Genomic DNA, 22901 nt, shown 5'->3' with positions numbered 1-22901 from the left:
AGATATTTTATTAATATTTAAGATTTCAATATCATCATTTTTTTATTAATAATTTTAGAGCTAAAGAACTAAAGTATATATTTTTTAAAATTAAGAAATTAAATTGAAACTCTCTATAAAATTAAATGATTAAATATATATTTTAGTATTTTAACTAAAAGATATACTGCACATAAAATGGACAGCTTGAATTTTATAATTTTATTATTATATGAGATCCACGTTCACAAAACAACAAAATTTTATGTTGGTTATAGAGAGCCTAACACAACTCTTTTTTTTTTTTTTAATCCGGGTCCGAGAGAAGTTGAATGAGATCTTTTGGTTAATAAATTATCATAGAATATGGTTGTTAATATAACACAATAGCATTCATGTATCCAATCCCATATAATGATATCGTACTTATTGTTGTATTATTATCGAGTTATATAAATAATCTTGATTTAAAAATACTAACTATTGAAAAGTATTAAATTTATCAAAATCAAATGCAAATATAGTATGGATTTTTTCAAGACCAGATAATCTAACAAATATTAGAGGAGAATCTCGCAAAAATAATTTTAAAATTTAAAATTTCACATAATAACTATTAACAATATTTTAAAAACAAATGAGAACACATTTTTTTAGTTATTCATTTGTTTTTTGGAGATTCTCCCGATAAAGAGAAAGGAAAATCTAATTAAAAAAAAAGGATGCGTATTTCACTCATCTATATGAAAGGTTAAAAAAAGATTAAAAAAAAATTACTGATAAAGAGAAAAAGATAAGCATTTAATCCTTGTCTTGTCGGGTCCTTCTGCCCTTCTGGACTCTCTGACTCCACCGCTTCTCCTTCCTGAAGCTCTGAGAGATTACGTGGTTTTTGGTCTTCTCTGTGCATCTCTGGCAGGGGCTCAAACTGTTTTAGGAAAAACTATATGAAAGGAAAATCTAATTAAAAAAAGAGGATGCGTATTTCACTCATCTATTTCTTAATAGCCAGAGAGTAAGGAGAATCTCCCAGGGATAAAAATGAGCTGTTATTACTTGAGTGATATGGTAGCTAATCTATTTATAGACTGAAATTGCATTAAAATAAAATCCAGAAATAATTCTTAAAATCTGGTGACTGACTCCAACAGCTAAATAATACTTGACACATTTTGGGATCCTCTTAACAATATAGATGCTTATTTGACTCTTAAATTCTCTCAAACAATAATTCAAATTATGCAATAGCAAAATAAGGAATTAAAAAAAAAAGACTACTAAAGAAATACTACTACTAATTAATCTATCTTCTGTCGCTTCCTCCTCCTGACATAAGTCTGCATGGGCTTCTCATCAATTTCTTTACCTACAAAAACAGAGAAGTAAAACAGTTAACCGTAAAGTTTTCCTAAAGAACAAGGTAATTAAAATTAACAATAATCTAGTAACTCTTTTTCCCCTTTGAAACTAAAACATTAATCAAATTTAACTCTTAAAATTGGTGCAAATTAAGATAGTTTCAAGAAGCTAACAATACTTGGTGGTGGTAGATGCTCTATTTGTTCATCAAATGACTCATAATACTTCAAGTAGACTGCTGTCCTTTCCATAGTGTACCCATTACCAAAAGCTATAATCACCTCAACTTGGTCATCTGAGTCAAGATTTGATATTATTTCCTTCAACTCTGCTTCTTCAAACGAAGTCAGTGAATCTTGCCTGTAGTGTAGAGTGGTTTTCTTTGTATAATTTATGATCATTAGGCTAATACAAGATTCACAGGCTTTGTTACCCAAATCACATGAAGGGAAATATACACAACAAATAATTATCCCTTTCAAATCAAAGCTGCTAACTTGAGGCACTTTAAATTTCACAGAAGCTTTTTGACCTTTGAAACTTTGCCAATAAGGATAATTGTCACCAGGAAGGACATAATCATCACCGTAATTCTTGGTAGTCAATCCCTGCTTAATAACACAAGCAGTAGCTTAATTCAACTATATAATTGGGCAAGCATATATTAGAATTCACATTCTCTTCTTTTCAACCAAAAGGGAAAAAAACGAATTGAAAAGAGAACCTGTGAGATATTCTCTAGAAGCGTAGCAGTGACTTGGTCATTATTTCCAATCTGAATTAAAAGATGTCTCAAGCAATTTTCTGATCTTGAGGTGTGACCAGATAACACAGAAGATTCAATCTCTAAGATTTTTGAAGTATTTGGTACTGTTGCCTTGTCCATGCAAATTCTAGCATGGGAGGACTCCAGAATTTTTGAAGCACCTCGAGTAACTTCAGGGTCATTCTCTGATGTGATTTTCAAAAAAAGGCTTTGTAGCTTTGACTGGTTGTCACAAATAGATGAAGGACTAGGGATATTCCTATTCAATATATCCGAGGAAATTGTCATGCCCACATATGTTGAGATAAGAGATAAAGGATTATTTGTTGGGGACATCCATGATGAAATGAGAGAAGGAAACACATCACTTGACAATCCGCTGTAGCCACCAATAGATATAAATCCAACACTTTTTAACCTCACAAAAGAAAATGGCACTTGTCTTATTGCAGTCTCATCAGTAACCAGAGTTGTCAAGGAATCCATTTGCTCTATATCTTCTTCTAACCTTTCAATCATTGCACAACCAGCTAGAATAAGAGTTTTTAGTGATTTTAAATTATAAATACTTCTTGGGAGAGTGCGAAGGTTGGTACAATTCTTCAAGTTTATGTGAAGAAGTTTATGGGCACATCCGATGGAATGATGAACCATGCACAAACTTCGACAATTTTTAAGGTTCAACTTTTCAAGATTTGGAAGTTTTGTGAAGTCAGGAGTTTGCATCAAGGAAGGGGAGTGACTACAATTGAGGATTTTTAGCCTGTGCAATAACTGCAAGAAGAAAAAAAATTCAAGGGAAAATTAGTGAAAAACCCATAAAATAAAGTAAATGAACAGCCATGAATGTTTGAAAGTGTCTCCCATGAAATTTGGTATTACCATTAAAGGCTAATTCTAAAGCATAGCTATCAGAGTAAAAATAAGCGTGCAGGCATTCAAAGGCTTGGAAACTACTTCAATATTTGGCAGGTCTCATAAAAAAAGTGTTTTACACCCTATAAAAGAACAAACTAATAAGAAAATGGTAAGTAAAACATCGAGTGCTTGATTTTATGGTTTATATAACAGAGTTTGGAAGAAAGTATGCATGATTTTGACATTCCACCAACAGGTTTTATCAACTTCTATAAACATTGATTAAACTCCATAAAATCTCCCATCTCAGAAAAAGTATCTTTTCCAAAACACTTCAATTGAAATGACCGCTTTAATTAGCTAGATATGAACTCCTGAAAGCGAAATACAAATAAGTTATTATGATGGTGGAATGGCAAGTATCTATAACACCGAACATAAAAAAGAAAGTAAATTGAAGAAAAATTCAGCTATGTTCAAGAATAGTGATGAACTAAGCATCATCCAGAAGTTGTTATTAGAAAAGTCTGAAATAACGACCGGTCTAGAAGTTATGCAGTAAAACAAAATCTAATAATGAATAAATTTTACTCCTGATGCCAACAAACAGAGCATACATACCTGGGTTTCCCTCCAAACTTGTCTGAGGTTACTGTACTTTAACTCAATAGCAACTAAATTTTCCTGATAAAAATTGGCAGGGATGTATTTCAAAGGAAAGCCATGCCAACAAAGCCATTTGAGATCTCTACTAATGTGTCGATAGTCTCCATCAATATCCACATTATCAAGACGGAGCAATCTGAGTGACTTCATCTTCTCAAATGCTTTGGTAGAGAAACAATCTTTATGGGTTTGTGACAAGTTCAAAGCTAGCCCCTCGACAAATTCTGTACCCTGCAAATAAATAGCATATAAAATTTAAAGTTTGTACCTCTATTATTCATTTACTGAAAGGCAAAATGTAAACCCATTTGACAAGCAAGTTTCTAGAGCAACTAAAACAATGAATTTTAAGATACATAATTTCTGCCCAGGAGTAAAATTAACTGCAAATATACCTACTTATCCAATTCATTCACATTCAATTGTGTTCCCATGCCATTTTACGTTTTAGAAAGAATGATAAATATAAGATAGGAAAGTCCTTACAGTATGTTTTGATAAGACATCAAGCACATCTCCATTAAACCATAATCTGCTACGCTTTCCAGGCTGTTTTGGTGATTGTTCTTGGACTATCTCCCTCCCCATATCTCGCAGCAAATCATGCATGCTAAGCTTGTTCTTCTCATCAACAATTACAAGGCTCCGCTCCACAAGGACACTTATTCCCATGTCTGAAAAAAATCCACAAGCATCCAATATCCGTGTAACATCACTCCTATCCATCCCAATAAAGAAGAAAGATATATCAAGGAAGATTTGTTTTTCCGTCGCAGTTAAACCATCAAAGCTTATTTTTAGCTTCTCTTGTATCTCATCATTGGGGATTCTTTTTAGTTTGTCCAGTACACTTATCCACTCTTTCTCTTCCCTATCAAATAAATGAGAACCTAGGACTTCAAGGACTAAAGGTACTCCTCCAGAATAAGCAACTATATTTCTAGAAAGGTCAATGAAACCTGTTTTAGGATATGGTTGCTTAAATGCATGCCAACAAAAAAGCTCAATAGATTCCCATATCTCCATGTTCTTCATTGTATATACATGATCCATGTTAAGGAGTTTGAGCAGATGCTTATCTCTCGTAGTGATAATTATTCTGCTTCCTGGACCAAAGCATTTCCGACTTCCAAACAAAGCATTTAGTTGCTCAACCTCATTCACACCATCAATTACGAGAAGTGCTCTCTTATGGGGAAGAAGTTCCTCCAATGTGATTTTTCTTGAATCAATGCTACGCGATGCACTCGTTGTTGTTTTACAAATTTCTGAAAGAAGTTGATGCTGTAACTTAACTGGACCATTATATTGCCCCCAAACTTCCCTAATGTTTGGCAGAAAGCATTTGCTCTCAAATGTTCGACCAATTTTATTATAGATGGCTTTGGCAATGGTTGTTTTGCCGATACCCCCAATCCCGCATATCCCTAGCAGGAGAACACCATTCACTGAATAGCTTTGTAATATGTTAATCAAATCTTGCAAACGAGAGTCCACTCCAACGAGATGTTTAGCAATAAACAAGTCTTTCTTGTCCAGCATTTTACGAACATGCTCAACAATTTTCTTGATATCCTCACTTTCATTCCTGAATCATAAACAAATAAAACAGAAATGAGCATCAATAACATAAGTATGAGTAGAAAAGAAAAATTGTCAAGCTATTAAAGGTAACATGTCAGAATTAGAGCAGACATTATGAACAAACCAAATAGAAACCATGTTGGAAACTATAACACTACAATACCCATGGAACCGGAAATGTCAAACAAAAGACATGTCGATTCGACCAAATTCAAAGCAATAATTTAAAACAGAACATAACATCATTTATGCTTGTGAAATCGCTATACTTAAAAATGAAAAAAAAAACGGTAAAACAAATTTTTGGCTAGCTAATAATACACTCAATATCTGACTTCAAAACTTTCAGTTACTTGTCAGAACTACACCCTGGCTTGCTGATTATATGCAGGCATCAATATAACATTCTTTCTCTTTCCTTTATCAAAAACCAAAAAAAAAATAAAAACATAACACTTATTCTTTGATAAATTGCTGTTATTTGTTAGACATGCATAAAATCTTCTCATTTACAATATTACAAGTGACCTGCTAGCAAAAAAAAAAGAAAGTAAATTATAGAGAACTCCTTTTTATTCTCAAAACTTGTATAAACTTCCTTTCAAATCAAAAGTTGTATTTTAGAGTTTATTTCTATTTCCCTGTCTATGATATGCTAGTTAAATAGCATTCGTTGGACCAAAATATCATTTATTAACATGAATACAATTAAAAAATCATTTAACAACAACAACAACAACAAGCCTTATCCCACTAGGTGGGGTCAGCTACATGAATCACACGACGCCATTGTGCTCTGTCAACAACCCAGTCCTTAGATATATTGTTGACTAGAAGGTCTCGTTCAATGACCTCATTAAGCGTTTTCCTTGGTCTTCCTCTGTTCCTTTTTATGGGACTCCATCTTGTCTGATCCACCCTCCTTACCGGGGCCTCCAATGGCCTTCTCTGCACATGTCCAAACCATCTTAAGCGATTTTCAATCATTTTCTCTTGGATAGGTGTCACACCGACTCTTGCTCTGATATTTTCATTTCGAATCCTATCTTTTCTTGTATGACCACACATCCATCTCAACATCCTCATTTCTGCTACCCCGAATTTGTGCTCTTGTTTTCCTTTTATTGCCCAACATTCACTACCGTACAACATAGCTAGTCTTACAGCAGTCTGATAAAATTTTCATTTAAATTTCTCAAGTACCTTCTTATCACAAATAAATCCGGTAGCTTTCCTCCACTTTAACTAGCCAGTTTGTATTTTATGAGAAACGTCTCCATCAATTTCCCCATCCTCCTGTATAATGGATCCTAGGTATTTAAACTTTGACACTTGAGGAATGATTTGCTCCCCCTTCTTCACCTCCAAATCCCCATTGCCTTGCCTCCCCCTAAAATCACAATGCATATATTCTGTTTTGTTCCTACTCAAGCGGAGACCTTTCGACTCTAGAGTCCTTCTCCATAACTCCAATCTAGTGTTAATCTCTTCTTTTGATTCCGCCATGAGAACTATATCATCCGCGAAAAGCATGGACTTAGGGATTTTTTCTTAAATAGGTTCAGTTAGAACATCCAGAACAATGTTGAACAAATACGGACTCAAAAAGGATCCCTGATGTAGGCCAATCTGAATAGGGAAGTCCTTTGTCTCACCTCCAGGCGTCCTTACACTGGTAGTTACTCCCTCATACATATCTTGTATGGCTTTGATATAAGCAACCCGTACACATTTCTTTTCCAAAGCCTTCCACGTTACTTTTCTTGGCACACGATCATAAGCCTTTTCCATGTCAATAAAAACCATATGTAAATCCCTTCTTTTACTTCTATATCTTTCTATTAACCCTCTTAGTAAATAGATTGCTTCCGATGTGGATCTCTCTGGCATAAATCCAAATTGGTTTTTTGAAATAGAAGTCTCCAGCCTCAACCAGTCAACCTATATTCTATCACTTTTTCCCACAACTTCATTGCATGACTCATAAGTTTTATCCCTCTGTAGCTTGCACAGTTTTGAATGTCTCCTTTATTCTTGTAAATAAGAACTAAAATGCTTCTCCTCCACTCATCCGGCATATTCTTAGAGAGTAAAATTTCATTAAAAAGTTTGGTTAGCCACACCTCATCCTCATCGCCCAAACATTTCCAAATTTCAATAGGGATACCATCAGGCCCAATGGCTTTTCCATTGTCCATTTTCTTGAGAGATGCCTTAACCTCTCCGATACGGATCCTGCAGTAGAAAGCCAAATTTCGATCATCTTCGTTAATTAGCAAGTCCTGTAAGTCTTGAGTCGCATAATTGCTTCCTTCATTAAACAACTTGTAAAAGTAAGCCTCCCATCTGTCCTTAATATCACCATCAGTAACTAACACTTTACCATCTTCATTCTTTATACACTTTACTTGGTCCAAATCTCTCTTTTTCCTTTCCCTTTGCTTCTCAATCTTGTAAATATTTCTTTCTCCCGTCTTTGTTCCTAATTCCTGATAAAACCCTTCATAAGTTTTAGTACGTGCTTCGCTCACTGCTCTCTTCGTCTCTTTTTTAGCCAACTGATATTTTTCTCGATTTTCTACACTATTGCACGAGTGTATGGCCTTAAAACAATCTCTTTTCTGTTTGACTTTCTCTTGCACACTCTTATTCCACCACCAAGTCTCCTTATCTCTCTGACCACGACCTTTGGATTCTCCCAAAATTGCTTTACCTACCAAACGAACCCTTGTAGCTATCTCTTCCCACATCATGCTTGTATTTCCTTGCGACTCCCAAATCCCTTCCTCCAAAAAGGTCCTTTTGAATAACTCTCACTTCTCACCCTTTAACTGCCACCACCTAACCCTGAGTTTTACCACTTGATGGTACTTTTGCCTGGTACTCTTAAAACGTTCATAAAGAATAAGTACTCTATGTTGGGTAGTCACCCCATCTCCTGGAATCACTTTGCAATTAGTACACAATCTTCTCTCTGGATTCTTAACCAAAAAGAAATCAATCTGTGATTTTGAGACACCACTTTTGTACGTGATTAAATGCTCCACTCGCTTCTTAAAACAAGTGTTGACAATCTTAAGATTATATGCAAGAGAAAAGTCGAGAATAGATTGTCCTCCACTATTAAGCTCCCCAAAACCAAAACCACCATGGGCCCTGCTGAATTGTCCTGCTTCCTTACCGACATGTCCATTAAGGTCCCCACCGATAAAAATATTTTCTTCGAGTAGTATGCTTTGAACCAACCCCTCTATATCTTCCCAGAACTTATCTTTAAGGTGTGTCTCTGTCACAACCTGAGGTGCATAGGCACTAATGATATTGATAGTATCTTTTCCAACAATTACTCTTAACGATATTATTCTGTCCTCAAACCTTTTAACCTCTACCACGTTTCTTTTTCATGTTCCATCAACGATGATACCAACTCCATTCCTTGCACTCACCTTTCCTGCATACCAAAGTTTATACTCTTCAAGTTCCTTGCCAGCTTCTCCAGTCTATTTGGTTTCTTGGAGGCACAAGATATTAATCCTTCTGTCCCTCATAACTCCTACTACTTTCATAGATTTCTCATTCAGCATCCCAATATTCCAAGTGCCAAATCTAATCTCAGTCTCATGAACTAACTTCTTTAGCTGCCTTTGTCCAAGAGAGTGCGGTAGCTCTCGCTCATTTAACACTATATCCAGGCGACGATGCAGCGGTTCTAGCTCATTTCTCACTATACTCTAGCCATACAGCGCATCACTTTTGGACAACGACCTAGCATTAGCATAATTATTTCGTTGATCCATGTTCATGAGATTCGACGGGTTTTTACGTTGGCTGTCGAGAGCCTAACACAACCCTCCTCCTTTATCCGAGCTGAGGGCCTATTAAAAAATCATTTATGTTACATAAAATGATTTAAAGATATATATTTTTAAACTTTTTAATCACATTTTAATATTTTCAGTTCCGCAAACTTATTTTAGTAATTTTTAAAATTTGAAAACAAAAGTTGTCTAAATTAATATTTTAAATATATGTACAAAAAATTAATGCATTAGAAGTTTAATATAATGAGATTGAATTAGTCAACATAACTGAAAAGGAAGAAACCACTTACAAAGGTCTATCATGATAGAAAGTTTTGGCCGAAAAACTTAAATAATAACAATGGTAGAAAAATATTAATCTTATAATTAAGTTTATTATGGTTATACAAGATTTCACTAATCATCCTAAAAAAGTTAATCGTGATAGAAAAAGATAAAATTAATCAAATAAAAGTTTACCATGGTAATTAGGATTTATCATCCATGATTAAGAAAAAAAAAATTAAAGCTCTACCATGATAGAAAATACTCTATCATAACCAACAAGGGTTAGGTTTAGCAGAAGGAGCTACTTTCTCACAATATGTCGAACCAAGATTCGAATGTCTACTGGGAAACGTGCTCACATTTAGTGCTTTAGGAGAATACCTATGCTTAGCAAGAGCAAAGGCTCTACCATGGTAATAAAAGATTTGGCCATTTGATTAACACCATATAATTTCAATACTTAAAATTGGGATTCTAAAGTCACAACTATAATTTCGGTACTTGAAATTGGAATTCCAAAGTCACAGTTAAATCAATATGCAATTGGTTAGGGCGTTTGGAGCCCACAGTACAATCATTATCACCACAACCCATTATAATCAACAATATAACATAATGCTCCAAAAAAAAAAAACAAAACAAAACAAAACAATACAACATAACACGAATATCTCAATTAATTTCATTCATTGTTGGCAAAAAAAGAAAAAGTCATTCATTAAACCACTAGGGCTCAACCCACGTTATCAGCGCTATCCAATAATAGGCTCAGGTTCAGCCCACATCAAGGCATCAACAAACAGTAAACAATGAAATATCTCAATTCTTGACCAGGATTTTGTGACTATTTTGGAACCACCTGAGTTCTATGAAGAACAGCTTAGGATAGACAGTGGCACAATGCCGCCAGTTGCTAGCTTTATAGCGTAGTTTGTTAGTTTAGAGTAGGTTCTTCAAGCATCTTGTTTGCCTTATACTAGTATTTAGTTTCCTCCCATCATCATAAATTATAAATTTTTCAATCAAATTGTAATTTTAGTTTCCTCAAATCAACCATTTAGACAAATATACTCTTTTCAAGTTTTAAATTTAACATAATTAGTTCAATAAATATTAGAATAATCAACCAGAAGCTTCATAATTTTAAAATCCATCAAACCCTAAATTCCTTAAAAACCGAAAATTAAATAGGAGAATAAAAAATAGAATATGAACAAATTACGAAGCACCTAGTAACACCCAAGCAATCTTCCTCTCACTATCTCTCTTACCCTCACTCTCCGCGTCAGCCCAGGAAGAATGAAGAAGAACGGAAATAAAAAAAATGAAAGGAATCTTTCCATTTTCCTTCTCCTGCACTTCCATTCACTTATCATCTCAACCATTAATATTAAAATTTAAACAATTTAGATTTCATATTTTATAAAAATTTTATTATTTTTTTAAATTAAGAAGAGGTCAATTTAAAAGGAGGTCAATTGTATTTTACCCACAAAAAAAGAAATTAATGGTAACTAATGGTGCCCGCATTGCAGCGAGAATCTATTCATGTGTATCTGTTTAGGCTTAGCAAAATTAAAAAGAAATAAAAAGACAAAATATTTAAAAATTACTTGGAATTGAGCACAACAAGCCCTGCAATGCCTCCAGCTTCGTGGAGATCAGTCTCCCACCTCGACACTTGATCTTTTGTAGGTGAACTTTCTTGTATAAGCAATTGAAATGAAGTCCCAAAACTATAGAGTCGATTACGAACTTCAGACGGATCCACGCCATAAAACACAGGCAAGACTACCTGATCATCTGCTCTGTAAAGCTCCATGATTTTGGACAGCTCGTTGAGGCAGCATCTAGAACCAGCATAATCTTTGGAGAAGATAATGATTGACATTGTAGAACGTTCAATTTCAAGTGGCAATTGGATTGAGATATCATTCCCCATAGAAAGGTCGTCATCCTCTCTGGGAAGAACAAGTCCAGCATTACCTAAGGAGGCATAAAGATGAGAAGTGAAAGATGCCCAAGTGTCTTTGCTTCTAAAACTCAAGAACACATCGTACTTGTGAACATCATTTGTTGGATGGCTTTTTGACATTCTAATCAAATGTTGCATATGAGAGTCCTTTTCGACAGGGTAGTTAGCAATAAACAAGTCTTTCTTGTCCAATATTTCACAAACACAATCAACAATATTCTGGATATCCTCTCGTTCATTCCTGCATTACAAACACAAATATAACAGAACATTATTGAGGAGTTTAGAGATGAAAAATTCGGGCCACAACACAACATTCAAGCAGGTCCACATAAGCACTTGTGAACATTTAAAGCAAACGATTGAACTTAAGGAACCAGATGGTGCAATTTGCTCTATTAAGCAAACTAAAATGAAAATATCAAATGATAGTTCATCATTTATAAACATGACAGGTTTGAGATGAATAAGAAGAAGACACATATATTTCGAAGTCCATGCATTTAAGAGAATAAAGATGAAAATTTAGATCGCAAGAGAGCATTCAACGACGCCCACATGAAATATATCATAATTTGAATAAATTTACAGTATCATATGCATAAAATATATGTAAATTTGACCAAATTCAAAGCAATAATTTAAAGGAAAACGTAACATCATTTGTGCTATTGAAATCGCTATATTTAAATAAGAAAATAAAGTAAACTGAATTTCCTAACTGATAATATACTCAATATTTCACCCCGGCCCTTTGATTATACTCCTCTTGTTTTTAATATAAAACCTAATTGGAAACTTGATGTCGGTCTTATATATAAGACCAGAGGAGTATTAAATATACCAATTTAACACTTATTCTTTGATAACATATTGCTGTTATTTATTAGCCATGGAATGTTCTCATATCCAATATTACAAGTGATTTGCTTGCAAAAAAATTACGTCACTAATGGCGCAAATTGCAGCAAGAATCTATTGTATGTGATCTATTCAGGCTTAGCAAAATCGAAAAGAAATTTTGAAAACGAAATATTTAAAAATTACTTGGAATTGAGCATGACAAACCCTTCAATACCCCCAGCTTCACGGAGATCTGTCCTCCACCTCGACACTTCATTTGCGGGGGGTGAATTTTTATGTATAAGATGTTGAAATGCTTCTCCAAAACTAGAGAGTTGATTATGAACCACGGATGGATCCACGCCATAGAACACAGGTAACACTACTCGACCTTGTGCTCTGTGACGCTTCATGATTTCGGAGAGCTCAATGAGGCACCATCTAGAACCAGCATAATTTTTGGAGAAGATGATGATATAAATTGTAGAACGTCCAATTCCAAATAGCAATTCAGTTGAGATACGCTTCCCCCTAGGAACGTCGGTATCATCTTTGAAAACAACAATTCTAGCATCAGTTAAAGCGGAGAAGAGATGAGAAGTGAAACACGCCCGGGTGTCTTCGCCTCTGAAGCTCAAGAACGCATCATGCCAAGTCCTATGAAATGAATAATTGCCAAAATGGAATGAGTATTACTATTAAATATCATAAATTATCATCCAACACTCAGATTTATTTGTGACGCATTCAGCATTATGATGTTAATATTTAATTGTTTTAATTACTTCTAGCATCCTAATAGTTTAGAGTGCTGGATGTACTATAAATAAAATTAAGGTGTTAGACACATAAAAAATGACATCAAAATGCTAGATGCGCTGTAAATAAAATCGAGTTAATGTTAATATGCTCATCATAAATATAAAAAGCAAAGATTAATGATTGCATACTTAATTTGAAGAAAAATACAACAAAACAAAATATTGCAAATAGTAATTAGATTGCTTTTTCCCTAATATATCGCAAACATTACCAAAATTCTACATGATAAATGGATTAATTTTTGTTCACTGGAAGGAGCTAGTCCCCCACTCTCTTATATCGGCAGCGAGATTTAAACTCATAATCTCATAGTTTATGAGTTTGCTAATGAATTTAAATTTTAAACCTATATATCCATTTATATGTTTGTATATATTCATTTTTAATCATTAATTGCTTGATATTAATGAATTATTTTATAAAAAAATATAATAAAAAAGGAAAATTACTTCCTAAATCAAATTCAAAAGTTATTTATTTTCAATAATCCTAGGTTCGATCTCGGTTTATGAATAAATTTGTTGCTGAACTATGAGTATGTATACTAAAATAATACTCTTTCGGTCCTTAATATAAGACTTATTTAACTAATTTGATTAGATTAAGGAAGTTAGGTAAGTTAGTTAATTATAAGGAATATGACATGTTTTTCCTAAAGCACCACAATCATCTTTTTTAATATCCTCTCTTCCTTTTCTACTTGATTATGATTAGAGGAGTATCCATAAAGATAATTTAAAAAAAATTAATAAATATGAGAAATAGATCTTATATTTAGAATCAAAATTAACTCAACAATTAGGTCATATATTAAGGACCGAAGGAGTAGAAATTTACAAATCAAACAACACTTATCACCATTTATCATTTAGAGGGGCCAAATTTATAGGTGAAAGTCAATGAAGGTTTTTAGGAATAACAAACTTCTAAATTTAGATATTGGAATAATTTTTCCTTAAAAATTATTTTTTTCAAATTAAAATCAAAACTAAAAGGGGAGTGACAACTTTGTAGGTTTAGATATTTATTATTCATTGGAAGAAACTTAATTTCTTAGCACTTAAGTTTTCACTCATTTTGCAATTTAATCTATAAATTTTGATTTAATATAACTCAATTCTTTATTTTAATCACTTATAATATTATATTTTAGAAGATAAAATGATATATTTTATGAAACTTAGAGACTAAAACTTTTAAATGATTAAAATTGTATATTGAGTTGTAGTGGGTTTAATATTTAGGGACAGTCAACATTATGGGAAATAAAAAATTTCAGGGATGAGAATGACATAATCAAATAATTAATTTTCGTTTATTATTTCTTTTTGTGTGTGTGTGGGGGCGGGGGGGTTGTCAGAAACACACCTTGGCAAACCCTGATGCCTCGCTATGAATTTCCCAGCTGCTTTGTTAACAGAACAGCCGCTCATCGGATACGCCAGCGGCTGAGGCGAAGATGCTGGCCAATCCATACAGTTGGCTTTTTGTCACTATCCACCCCGACTGCTTGATTTACCTGAATGTGCTTGCTTATATTACGCTGTGCCAAACCAATCTTCATGCCTGCAAATAATTAGAGGCATGAGTTATACAATCATCAACTAATTGTTCAATTATTTTCAGAAATGATATTTCAATCATTTCTTACAGTTTCCCCTGTTGAAAGGGAAAAATATATATACATATACACACACACACATTATGCCATATAGAAATCAGTGACTCCTATATATCCAGTAGAATTCGTCATGATCGCGGCTTCTCCCCTTTACTCTTAGGTTGACCTGATTATATATCTTGCCCCTTTTTCTGAAAGAATACAAGAAGGCAAAATGAAATTAAAACAGCTTCATCTCTAAGACTCAACAAACGATGAGTCAAAGACTGGATTAGGAGAAAATCATAAAGATTAGAGCGGAAGTCACCTGTGTGTGAAGCTGGGGTGGATGAGAGAGATTAATCTTATTTATCAGAGTGATCAGAAGAACAAATAGAGGCCTTTGCTGCTGCTAAATCTCACCCCAATAAGAATTTTCTCCAGAAATGACTTCCTGACGAAGGATTTAGTGAGAGCAGCTTCCCGACCAGGAAAGTAAGCTTTGTAATCATTAAAAGTTCTGCAAGTTTGCAAAGGAGAGCGCAGAAAGACAAGGGGGAGTGATGGTGAAGGCGAAGGGACAAGCACGCGAGGCCCATAAATCACGAGTAACGAGAAAAATATTTTTAAAACGATAATACTTAAATGAAACTCCATCTATCCCTTAGGGAACGTTTGGCTCAATGAGAGGAAAGGGAGGGGAGAGATTTTAATGGAAAGAAGGGAGAGGGGAGGAGAGTAGAATAATTTTAATATTATCTTATTTGGATTTATAAAAAAAGAGAGGAGGGGAGGGAAAAATATTTTAATATAGACAATTTTGTTCTTATTTTATTTAAGATATGGATATAATAGTCACAACATGATAAAATATGAGCATAATAATCACAACATGACAAAATATGGACATAATGGTTACAATATGACAAAATATTACCCTTCCCTTCCAAATCCTCCCAATTTTTGGAGGGGAGGTTGAAGAGGGGAGGGGAGGGAAAATTTTTTAAAATTTTCCCTCCCCTCCTAAAATTTGTGTGTTGCCAAATAAGGAAAAATGATTAAAATCCCTCTCCTTCCCTCCCCTCCCTTCCAAATCCCTCATACCAAACACATTCTTAGGGTGTGTTTGGAAGACACCCTAAACTATGGTTTGGAGAATAAATCATCCAAACACCCACTCAAAAACCAAAACTATGGTTTTGAAAAAAGCAAAAAATTTTTGCTTTTGGAGAGAAAAAAGAGAGTATGAGAGCTTATAGAATATGTATATTGTTATTTTTTTTATAAACATATTTTTTTATAAACATATTTAATCTTATATTTTATAAATATATATTAATTATTTATTAATTATATTATCTTATGTATTATTAATTATGTTGGTAAAAAATATATTATTAATAATTTTATTCCTTCAAATTAAAATATATCATAAAATCTATTTTGTATGTAATTATCATATTAACTTATATCTTTTTTTTAGTAATTTGTATATAAAAAGTGCTTCTGATAACAACTATCCAAACACTCTCACTTCTCAGAATCACTTTTTTACAAAATCTATTTTTCACAGAATCTATTCTCCAGAATCGCTTTTTCAAACCATGGTTTGGTTTCATCCCATCACTTTTACTCTAAAGTCTTTTTTTTTTAAATACTTCACCTGATATCCTTACCAACTCCTCAAAAAATTATACTGTAAATCAGATTAATTCAGATCAAGAATTTGAGGACCTATAAGACAGCTATCCTATCACCTACACTGCTGCATGTCTAAGGATCAAACCCATGACTTTTAATTAAGTTGAAACAACCTCTGACGAGTTGATCCAACTGCTTAGTGATATTACGCCAAGGTCTTTAATCATATATGTTGATATATTCTATTTTAACAGTATTTTATTATAAATTTATATAAACAAAAAAATATAAATGAGTATATGTAGTTGAAGACTTAACATAACATATATAAAAAAATTGACATTAATTTTCTCCTTTTTACAATACCACTTGCGTTATAAAAGGGATTTAAAGGATAAAGTTAATTTGCTTAAGTATTTTTTCATTTAAAAATTATACTTCTTGTTATTCTTATTATAAAACATCTTATAAAAGAAATAAATAGTTCTTAATATAAGTCAGATGTATCAATAACATTTTTTTAAAATTATCTTTATTTAAAATCAGATGCAATTTTTCTCTGTCAATTTCTGTTATGAATGTTTTCCCCTCGTAATCAATTTTCAATGCATCTTCTTAAATATGATAGAAATGTTTGTTTTCAATTTTTAGACCAATTAATTACTTAACCATATTTAGACAAAACAATGAAGTTTTTGCAAGACTTAACTTTAAATTCTTACTCAAAAAAAATATTATTGAATTTCCTTCCCCAGACGAGTCAGAAACTTCGAACTCCAACGCGGTTTTAACTTTAAAATGGGGATCCCACACGGTTTTTTGGTTTTAATTGTTGTTTAATGAAAGCCTCAAGTGCATTGCAACTTCACTATTGCCCTCCTTTTCCACAAACCCATAGGGCATAGGCCATACACATGTTTAGGAAAAATTCCTCAAAAAAAAAAAAAATAAATAACTCATATTTTTATTTAAATTATTAAATTTGTCAAACTCATAATTACATCACATAGCCTAAACAAATATTTTAAAGTTTTATAAAATGGTTTTAATTTTCTTTTTATTAAAAACCAAAAGAAAAAATTCTAAATTAATACTCTTTTGATAAAAAAAATCTTATATTTAGGATCAGTTAGTACATTTTAATTATAAATTAACAATTTTCAGATACTGTAGAGGCCCATATGGGGGTGACTCTCCTAAGCCAACAGCTTGACAACCTCAATTCATTTAACTGCACCCACTGATGCTCTGCTGGTTATTTTCTTCAACATATTTAAAATATATCGCAATTCTTTTTCCTGCTGCTACTGGTTGATTAGGGGCCTGTTTGGATGACATTGGAAACCATGGTTTAGAAGCTCAAACCATGGTTTCCCTAAAATGTTATCCAAACAGGCCCCATAAAATTGCAAACTGTGGTTTAGGTAAAACCATGGTTTCACCCAGTGAAACCATGGTTTTATCAGAAGCTAATAATTGTCGCTTCTGGTAAAAAATTTGGAACGGCTCATCACGTGGCAATAGTCATTCCAAAAACACCCTCTTCCTTCTCTTCTTCGCTGGCCGACACTCCTTCATGAATGATCAGAGTGATTATTCTCTCCACTCAGCTCGAAGCTCGGCTCTTTGCCCCTTCATCATCAGGTCGCGTCTTCACCCGTTCTTCATCACCAGCTCGCCTCTTCGCCGTTGCTACTCTGAAATTCTACACCGATGAGATCGTCCTGGCCTCGCGAAAACAGGAGCTGGTCGTGTGTTTCTCGACTCGCCAAAACCAGATCAAGTGTTGGGTAGTCTGATCCATCCATCCTCTGTCTCCAATCTTCATTCTTCAGTTCGCCCGGTGAGGTCGGCTTGTCTAGTTCAGTTAGTCAAATCTTGTACTCAAGTTAGCTCTCTCTGGTGATGTTAAAAATTTTGTTCACTCATGTATTTCCTCCATTCATCGATCTATCAGCTTCCTGCTTATGGTTCTGGTTCGATCCCTCCTCTGTCTTCGATCTGTCATCCCGTTGCAAGTCATATGAATTTTTTTAGAACCGTGGCTATTAGTATTTTGATTGTGGTATGTTGATTTGGAATGATTTGGCTGTATATCCTCTTCGAATTGCAAGCTTCCTCTCGATTCCATTTTTCAATTTGCTCAACTAGGTTTTTGTTGTTCGAAGGAATGATATCATTATTGCTTCGTTTGGTAAATTGCTTCTGATTTTATGAAACGAAGAGGGAACAGATTTTGGTAATCAATGTTTGGTTCTGGAGGCAGGGGACGTATATCGATGAGAAAGTCTGGCAATTGAATTCTACTGGTTATATAAATTCAATGCAAGTTGTTTTTCCTGTTGTTGCTTAGCGTGGGATCCTTTTTTCTATCCAGATTTCCCCCGGAGAAGAAGCTTGTGAAGTCGAGCAATATATTGGGACTTTGGTTTTTTTGTTGTTGCCGTGGATAGTACTTTAGGTTTATGATTAATTAAATTCATTAACATTATTTGTTAAGAGTTGATCTGATTTGGGATGAGATAAGAAATGTGTTACCCTGTACTGTTGTATTAAGGATTTTGATAAATTTATGGCCAACTTTTGAGAGTAAGGAAAAATGGAATCACAACTGAAATCCATGTATATATATTGAAGGAAGTGATTTGCATTTTGGTCAGAGGTTTATGTTGCTAGTTTTTTTTTTATTTTCGGTTGACAAATCTGATAAGGATATAATTTTTAAAAAATATTATGAAAGGCTTGTGCAACATGTTATTTTTTAAAAACAATAATGTGCTTTATAATATTATTGCGTTCATCATGAACATTTGTATTAATTACACAGATGAACCAATTTTTTTCAAATATATTCGTAATACACAGTTATTCAAAGGTTAAGTACAAGATGATTTATAGTGCATGATAGTTCAAATATGGTTATTCTTATTATTTTGGCCTCCAATCGTCTTTCTACAATAATTAAAAAAAATATATTTAATTAACATGTTATTTTGGACGTTTTAAAAGTTTTAGTATTTTGAAGTAAAAACAGATAATGAAGTTTAGAAAGGAGGGGGTGTATTTTTTCCAACCATGTAAAATTAGAATTTTCTTGTTTTGTTAATTTTTGTCACGCTTGGTTTGGTAGGAAGGAATTGAGATTTAAAATGTGGTCAACTTTTTCACCTATTGCAGTAGACAATATGATTTTTGTTATTTCATATGATTTTGGGTTGATTAACTTGTGATGACTGAAGAGCTGTAATTGTGCTATAGCATAATGGGTAAGGATACGGTGAAAGCTTCCTGGGATCTAAGAACCACTAAAGTGTTTCTTGACCTGTGCATTGAACTTGTGCAATAAGGGGAAAGAAAAGGTACTAGCTTAACAAAAAAAGCTTGGGATATTCTTGGTGATAAGTTTACTGCCAAAACTGGGAGTGTATGAAAAATCTCAATTTAAGAATAAATATGATTCCCTACGAAAGGAGTGGCAAACATGGGATAGGCTGCTTCGCGAGACAGGATTGGGATGGGATACTGAAAGGAGAGGAAAATAAGGGTAATTATTGAACCTTTTGATCTTACATTTTCTCTACCTGTTAATGTTTTGTGCATATTTACTGTTTTTTTGAATATTTTATGATATTATTGGTGTCTAATGTGCAGGAAGTTCCAAACTACGAAAAATTTAGAGAAAGAGGACTTCAATTTAGGAATCAATTAACTCAACTGTTCGAGAGTGTAGCTGCAACTGGACCACAAGCATGGGCACCTTCTTCCATGACACTTCCAAGTGAAGGAACACCGAATGAAGATTTGGAAGAATGGTCCAGAGATAGTGATGAAATTTTAGGTGCACCGACTGGTATAAGTGGGGAATTTAACATAGTGAACTTCAATGATAATAGTGGAGGTAGTGGAGGCAACACTGAATTGAGGCAGGATAACAGTGGTGGGGGTACAAGCAGAGGTAGGAGTCAACCTAGTAGCTCACTGGGGGTCAGAAGAAAGAGTGAAGTCAAGAAAAAACGCACATCTCCCTCTATGAAAATAGCGGATGCACTTAGCAAGATTGTTGAAACAAATATTTCTGAGGCCGAGCGTGGAAATGAGGTCATTTCACGACTGGAAGCTAGAAGGTTGGAAGAAGAAGCGCGTGTTTATGAGATTTCAATTAGGGGAGTCCTGTCTCACCTGAAAACAGTTCCTGAAGTTGTCAGTGATTCTGATTTCTTTAGACGGTGCACACAACTCCTTATGGAATGACTGGAGGCACGAGAAATGTATGCAGCTCTGAAGGATTAGAAGGAACAACTTCTACCTATTTTGGAGTTTTACACTAGGGATTTATGACTTGTTTATTATATTAGACAGTTCCATATGTGTATCGTTTTATGTGACTAGTGGGTTGTTATATGAATCAAACAACTCTGTAACTTTTATAAATGTTTCGTAATTTCTACGTAAGAATTCTAAACTTTATGTGTATATGCACAGGATAAAACGAATATGGATGCTGAAATTAAATGTGTGGAAGAGCATGCTAAGGGACAAAAAAAAAAGAGTTAACAAAGTTGCAGCATTGGTCGGTGCATACGCTACTTTGAACTTGTGTAAAGAGCCTCGGCATACAAGTGCTTATACAGGCTGCTTATGGGTAAGGGATGTTTTAGATGGCAACTCCAGTCGTTGTTATAACATGTTTAGGATGGAACGGGGTGTGTTCTTAAGCCTGGTGGAACAATTGCAACAACATGGTCTAAAAGAAACTAAAAATATAGGGATACATGAATCAGTTGCAATGTTTTTACATATCGTTGGCCATGCACTTAGTAGCAGAATGCAACAAGAAAGATTTCAACATTCAGGGGAGACAATTAGCAGACATTTTCATAATGTCCTAATGGTAAATGCTGGCCTTTTTTTAAACATGCTATTGGAGCAATTGATGGCACACACGTTTCCTGCGTTGTTAGTGCAACAGATCAAACTAAATTTATCTCTAGAAAAGGAACAGTGTCACAAAATGTTATGGCGGTTTGTGATTGGGACATGTGTTTTACTTTTGTCTTGGCCGGATGGGAAGGTAGTGCACATGATACTCGGATATTTGATCATGCCCTCACAACTCCCTCAATGAACTTTTCCCATCCACCTGAAGATATTTTTTTATTTCCTACATTTTATTTATATTTAGCTTAGCAATAGAAACATAATTTACAATAATTTCATTTTTTATATAGGAAAATATTATTTGGTGGATGCTGGATACCCAACACCAAATAGATATCTCGGCCCATACAGACGGGAGCGTTACCATCTGCCTAATTTTCGAAGGACATATGGGTTTGAAAATGACAATGAGGTCTTTAATTATTTCCATTCAAGTTTAAGGAGTACAATTGAAAGAACTTTCGGAGTTTGGAAAAAAAAAGTTCACAATCTTACGAAACATGCCATCCTATGATTATGAAACACAAGTTAAAATCGTTTGTGCAACGATGGCTATACATAATTTTATTAGAACGACATCTATTACTGATCCTGGATTCGTTCAGTTGAAAGAAGAAGGTACTTATGCAGAAGAAAATGATGATGGGGTTGGATTTTCACGTATACATTCATCAATTTAATCTTCATCTTACATGGCTCAGGTTCGTGACAGCATAAGAAACGAACTTGTTAATTCAATACAAAGATAGTAGTCATGTCTTATTTATTTCCTTTTATCATAGATTGTAATATGTAGTTAAAAACAAAACTTATTACAAATGCTTTGTATCGATGCATCATCTTAATTATTATGACACTTCTTTATTATATTTCTTTTATTAATATTATACCTTATATTCTCAAGCTAATTATTACTTACTTTAATAATTAATAATTAATAAATTGTTTTAAGACGTGTTTATTCTATTTTATCAAACAATATCATCCCATTTTATGTTTATAATCTTCAAGAAAAATAAATGATTTTCTGTTTGCAACAAAATAATTCATCTTCTCTAAAAATATTTTTACTCTTATATTTTATGAATATATATATGTGGTGACAATTAATTAATTAATTGTATTAAACATCAAAGGTTATTATACATGTAGTATGTTATTACAAAAAGTAGTTGTGAAAAAATGTTATGGGATTTCACGTTTAAAATCTTTAAAGAAAATTAATATTTTTTTGTTAGCAAAAAAAATTTTATTTTTCTATAAACATATTTAATATTATGTTTTATAAATATATATACACATTTTAATTATGTATTAATTATATTATCTTATATATTATTAATTATGTTAGTAAAAAATTTTTCATTAACAATTTTATTTCTTCAAATCAAAATGTATTATAAAATCTATCATTTATATAATTATCATATTAACGTATACTCTTTTTGGTAATTTTGACATGTAAAAAGTGCTTCTGGTAATAACTATCTAAACACTCTCACTTCTCAGAATTACTTTTTCTCAGAATCTATTCTCCACAGAATCTATTCTTCAAAATCACTTTCCAAACCACGGTTTGGTTTCATCCAAACACACCATAGGTGAAAACCAACCATTTTTTAAAAATAATTTTACAATAGACAAAGTAAATATGTGAGAAGAGTTTTGTCTTGATTTGTGTAAAAACACTTTTTAAAAATGCTTCTTAATTAAACCAAATACCCCCTTAGTATAAAACCTAAATTTATAATTATATGTCAATGTTTTGTTCATTTTGTGGAT

The 22901-nt window shown here is 33.3% G+C and overlaps 1 protein-coding gene across 1 annotated transcript in view; it reads right to left on the bottom strand.

The window, feature by feature from the left end:
* Nucleotides 1-1277: 1277 nt before the first annotated feature.
* LOC114717868 (uncharacterized) overlaps nucleotides 1278-22901 on the bottom strand; it is a 70190-nt gene continuing 48566 nt past the window's right edge. Inside the window, exons 7-13 of the mRNA XM_028903090.1 lie at nucleotides 12323-12775; nucleotides 10914-11516; nucleotides 4115-5216; nucleotides 3584-3859; nucleotides 2063-2878; nucleotides 1517-1946; nucleotides 1278-1345 (exon numbers count right to left, since the gene is read on the bottom strand). Coding sequence (XP_028758923.1) covers nucleotides 1278-1345; nucleotides 1517-1946; nucleotides 2063-2878; nucleotides 3584-3859; nucleotides 4115-5216; nucleotides 10914-11516; nucleotides 12323-12775 — 3748 coding nt within the window. The remainder of the gene's footprint in view (nucleotides 1346-1516; nucleotides 1947-2062; nucleotides 2879-3583; nucleotides 3860-4114; nucleotides 5217-10913; nucleotides 11517-12322; nucleotides 12776-22901) is intronic.

The sequence above is a fragment of the Neltuma alba genome, unplaced genomic scaffold (genome assembly GCF_004799145.2).
Source record: "Neltuma alba isolate B1F8T4 unplaced genomic scaffold, ASM479914v2 tig00011780_pilon, whole genome shotgun sequence".
Taxonomy (NCBI): domain Eukaryota; kingdom Viridiplantae; phylum Streptophyta; class Magnoliopsida; order Fabales; family Fabaceae; genus Neltuma; species Neltuma alba.
Note: the sequence above shows the minus strand (reverse complement) of the source record. Positions and strands in the feature narration are given on the sequence as shown.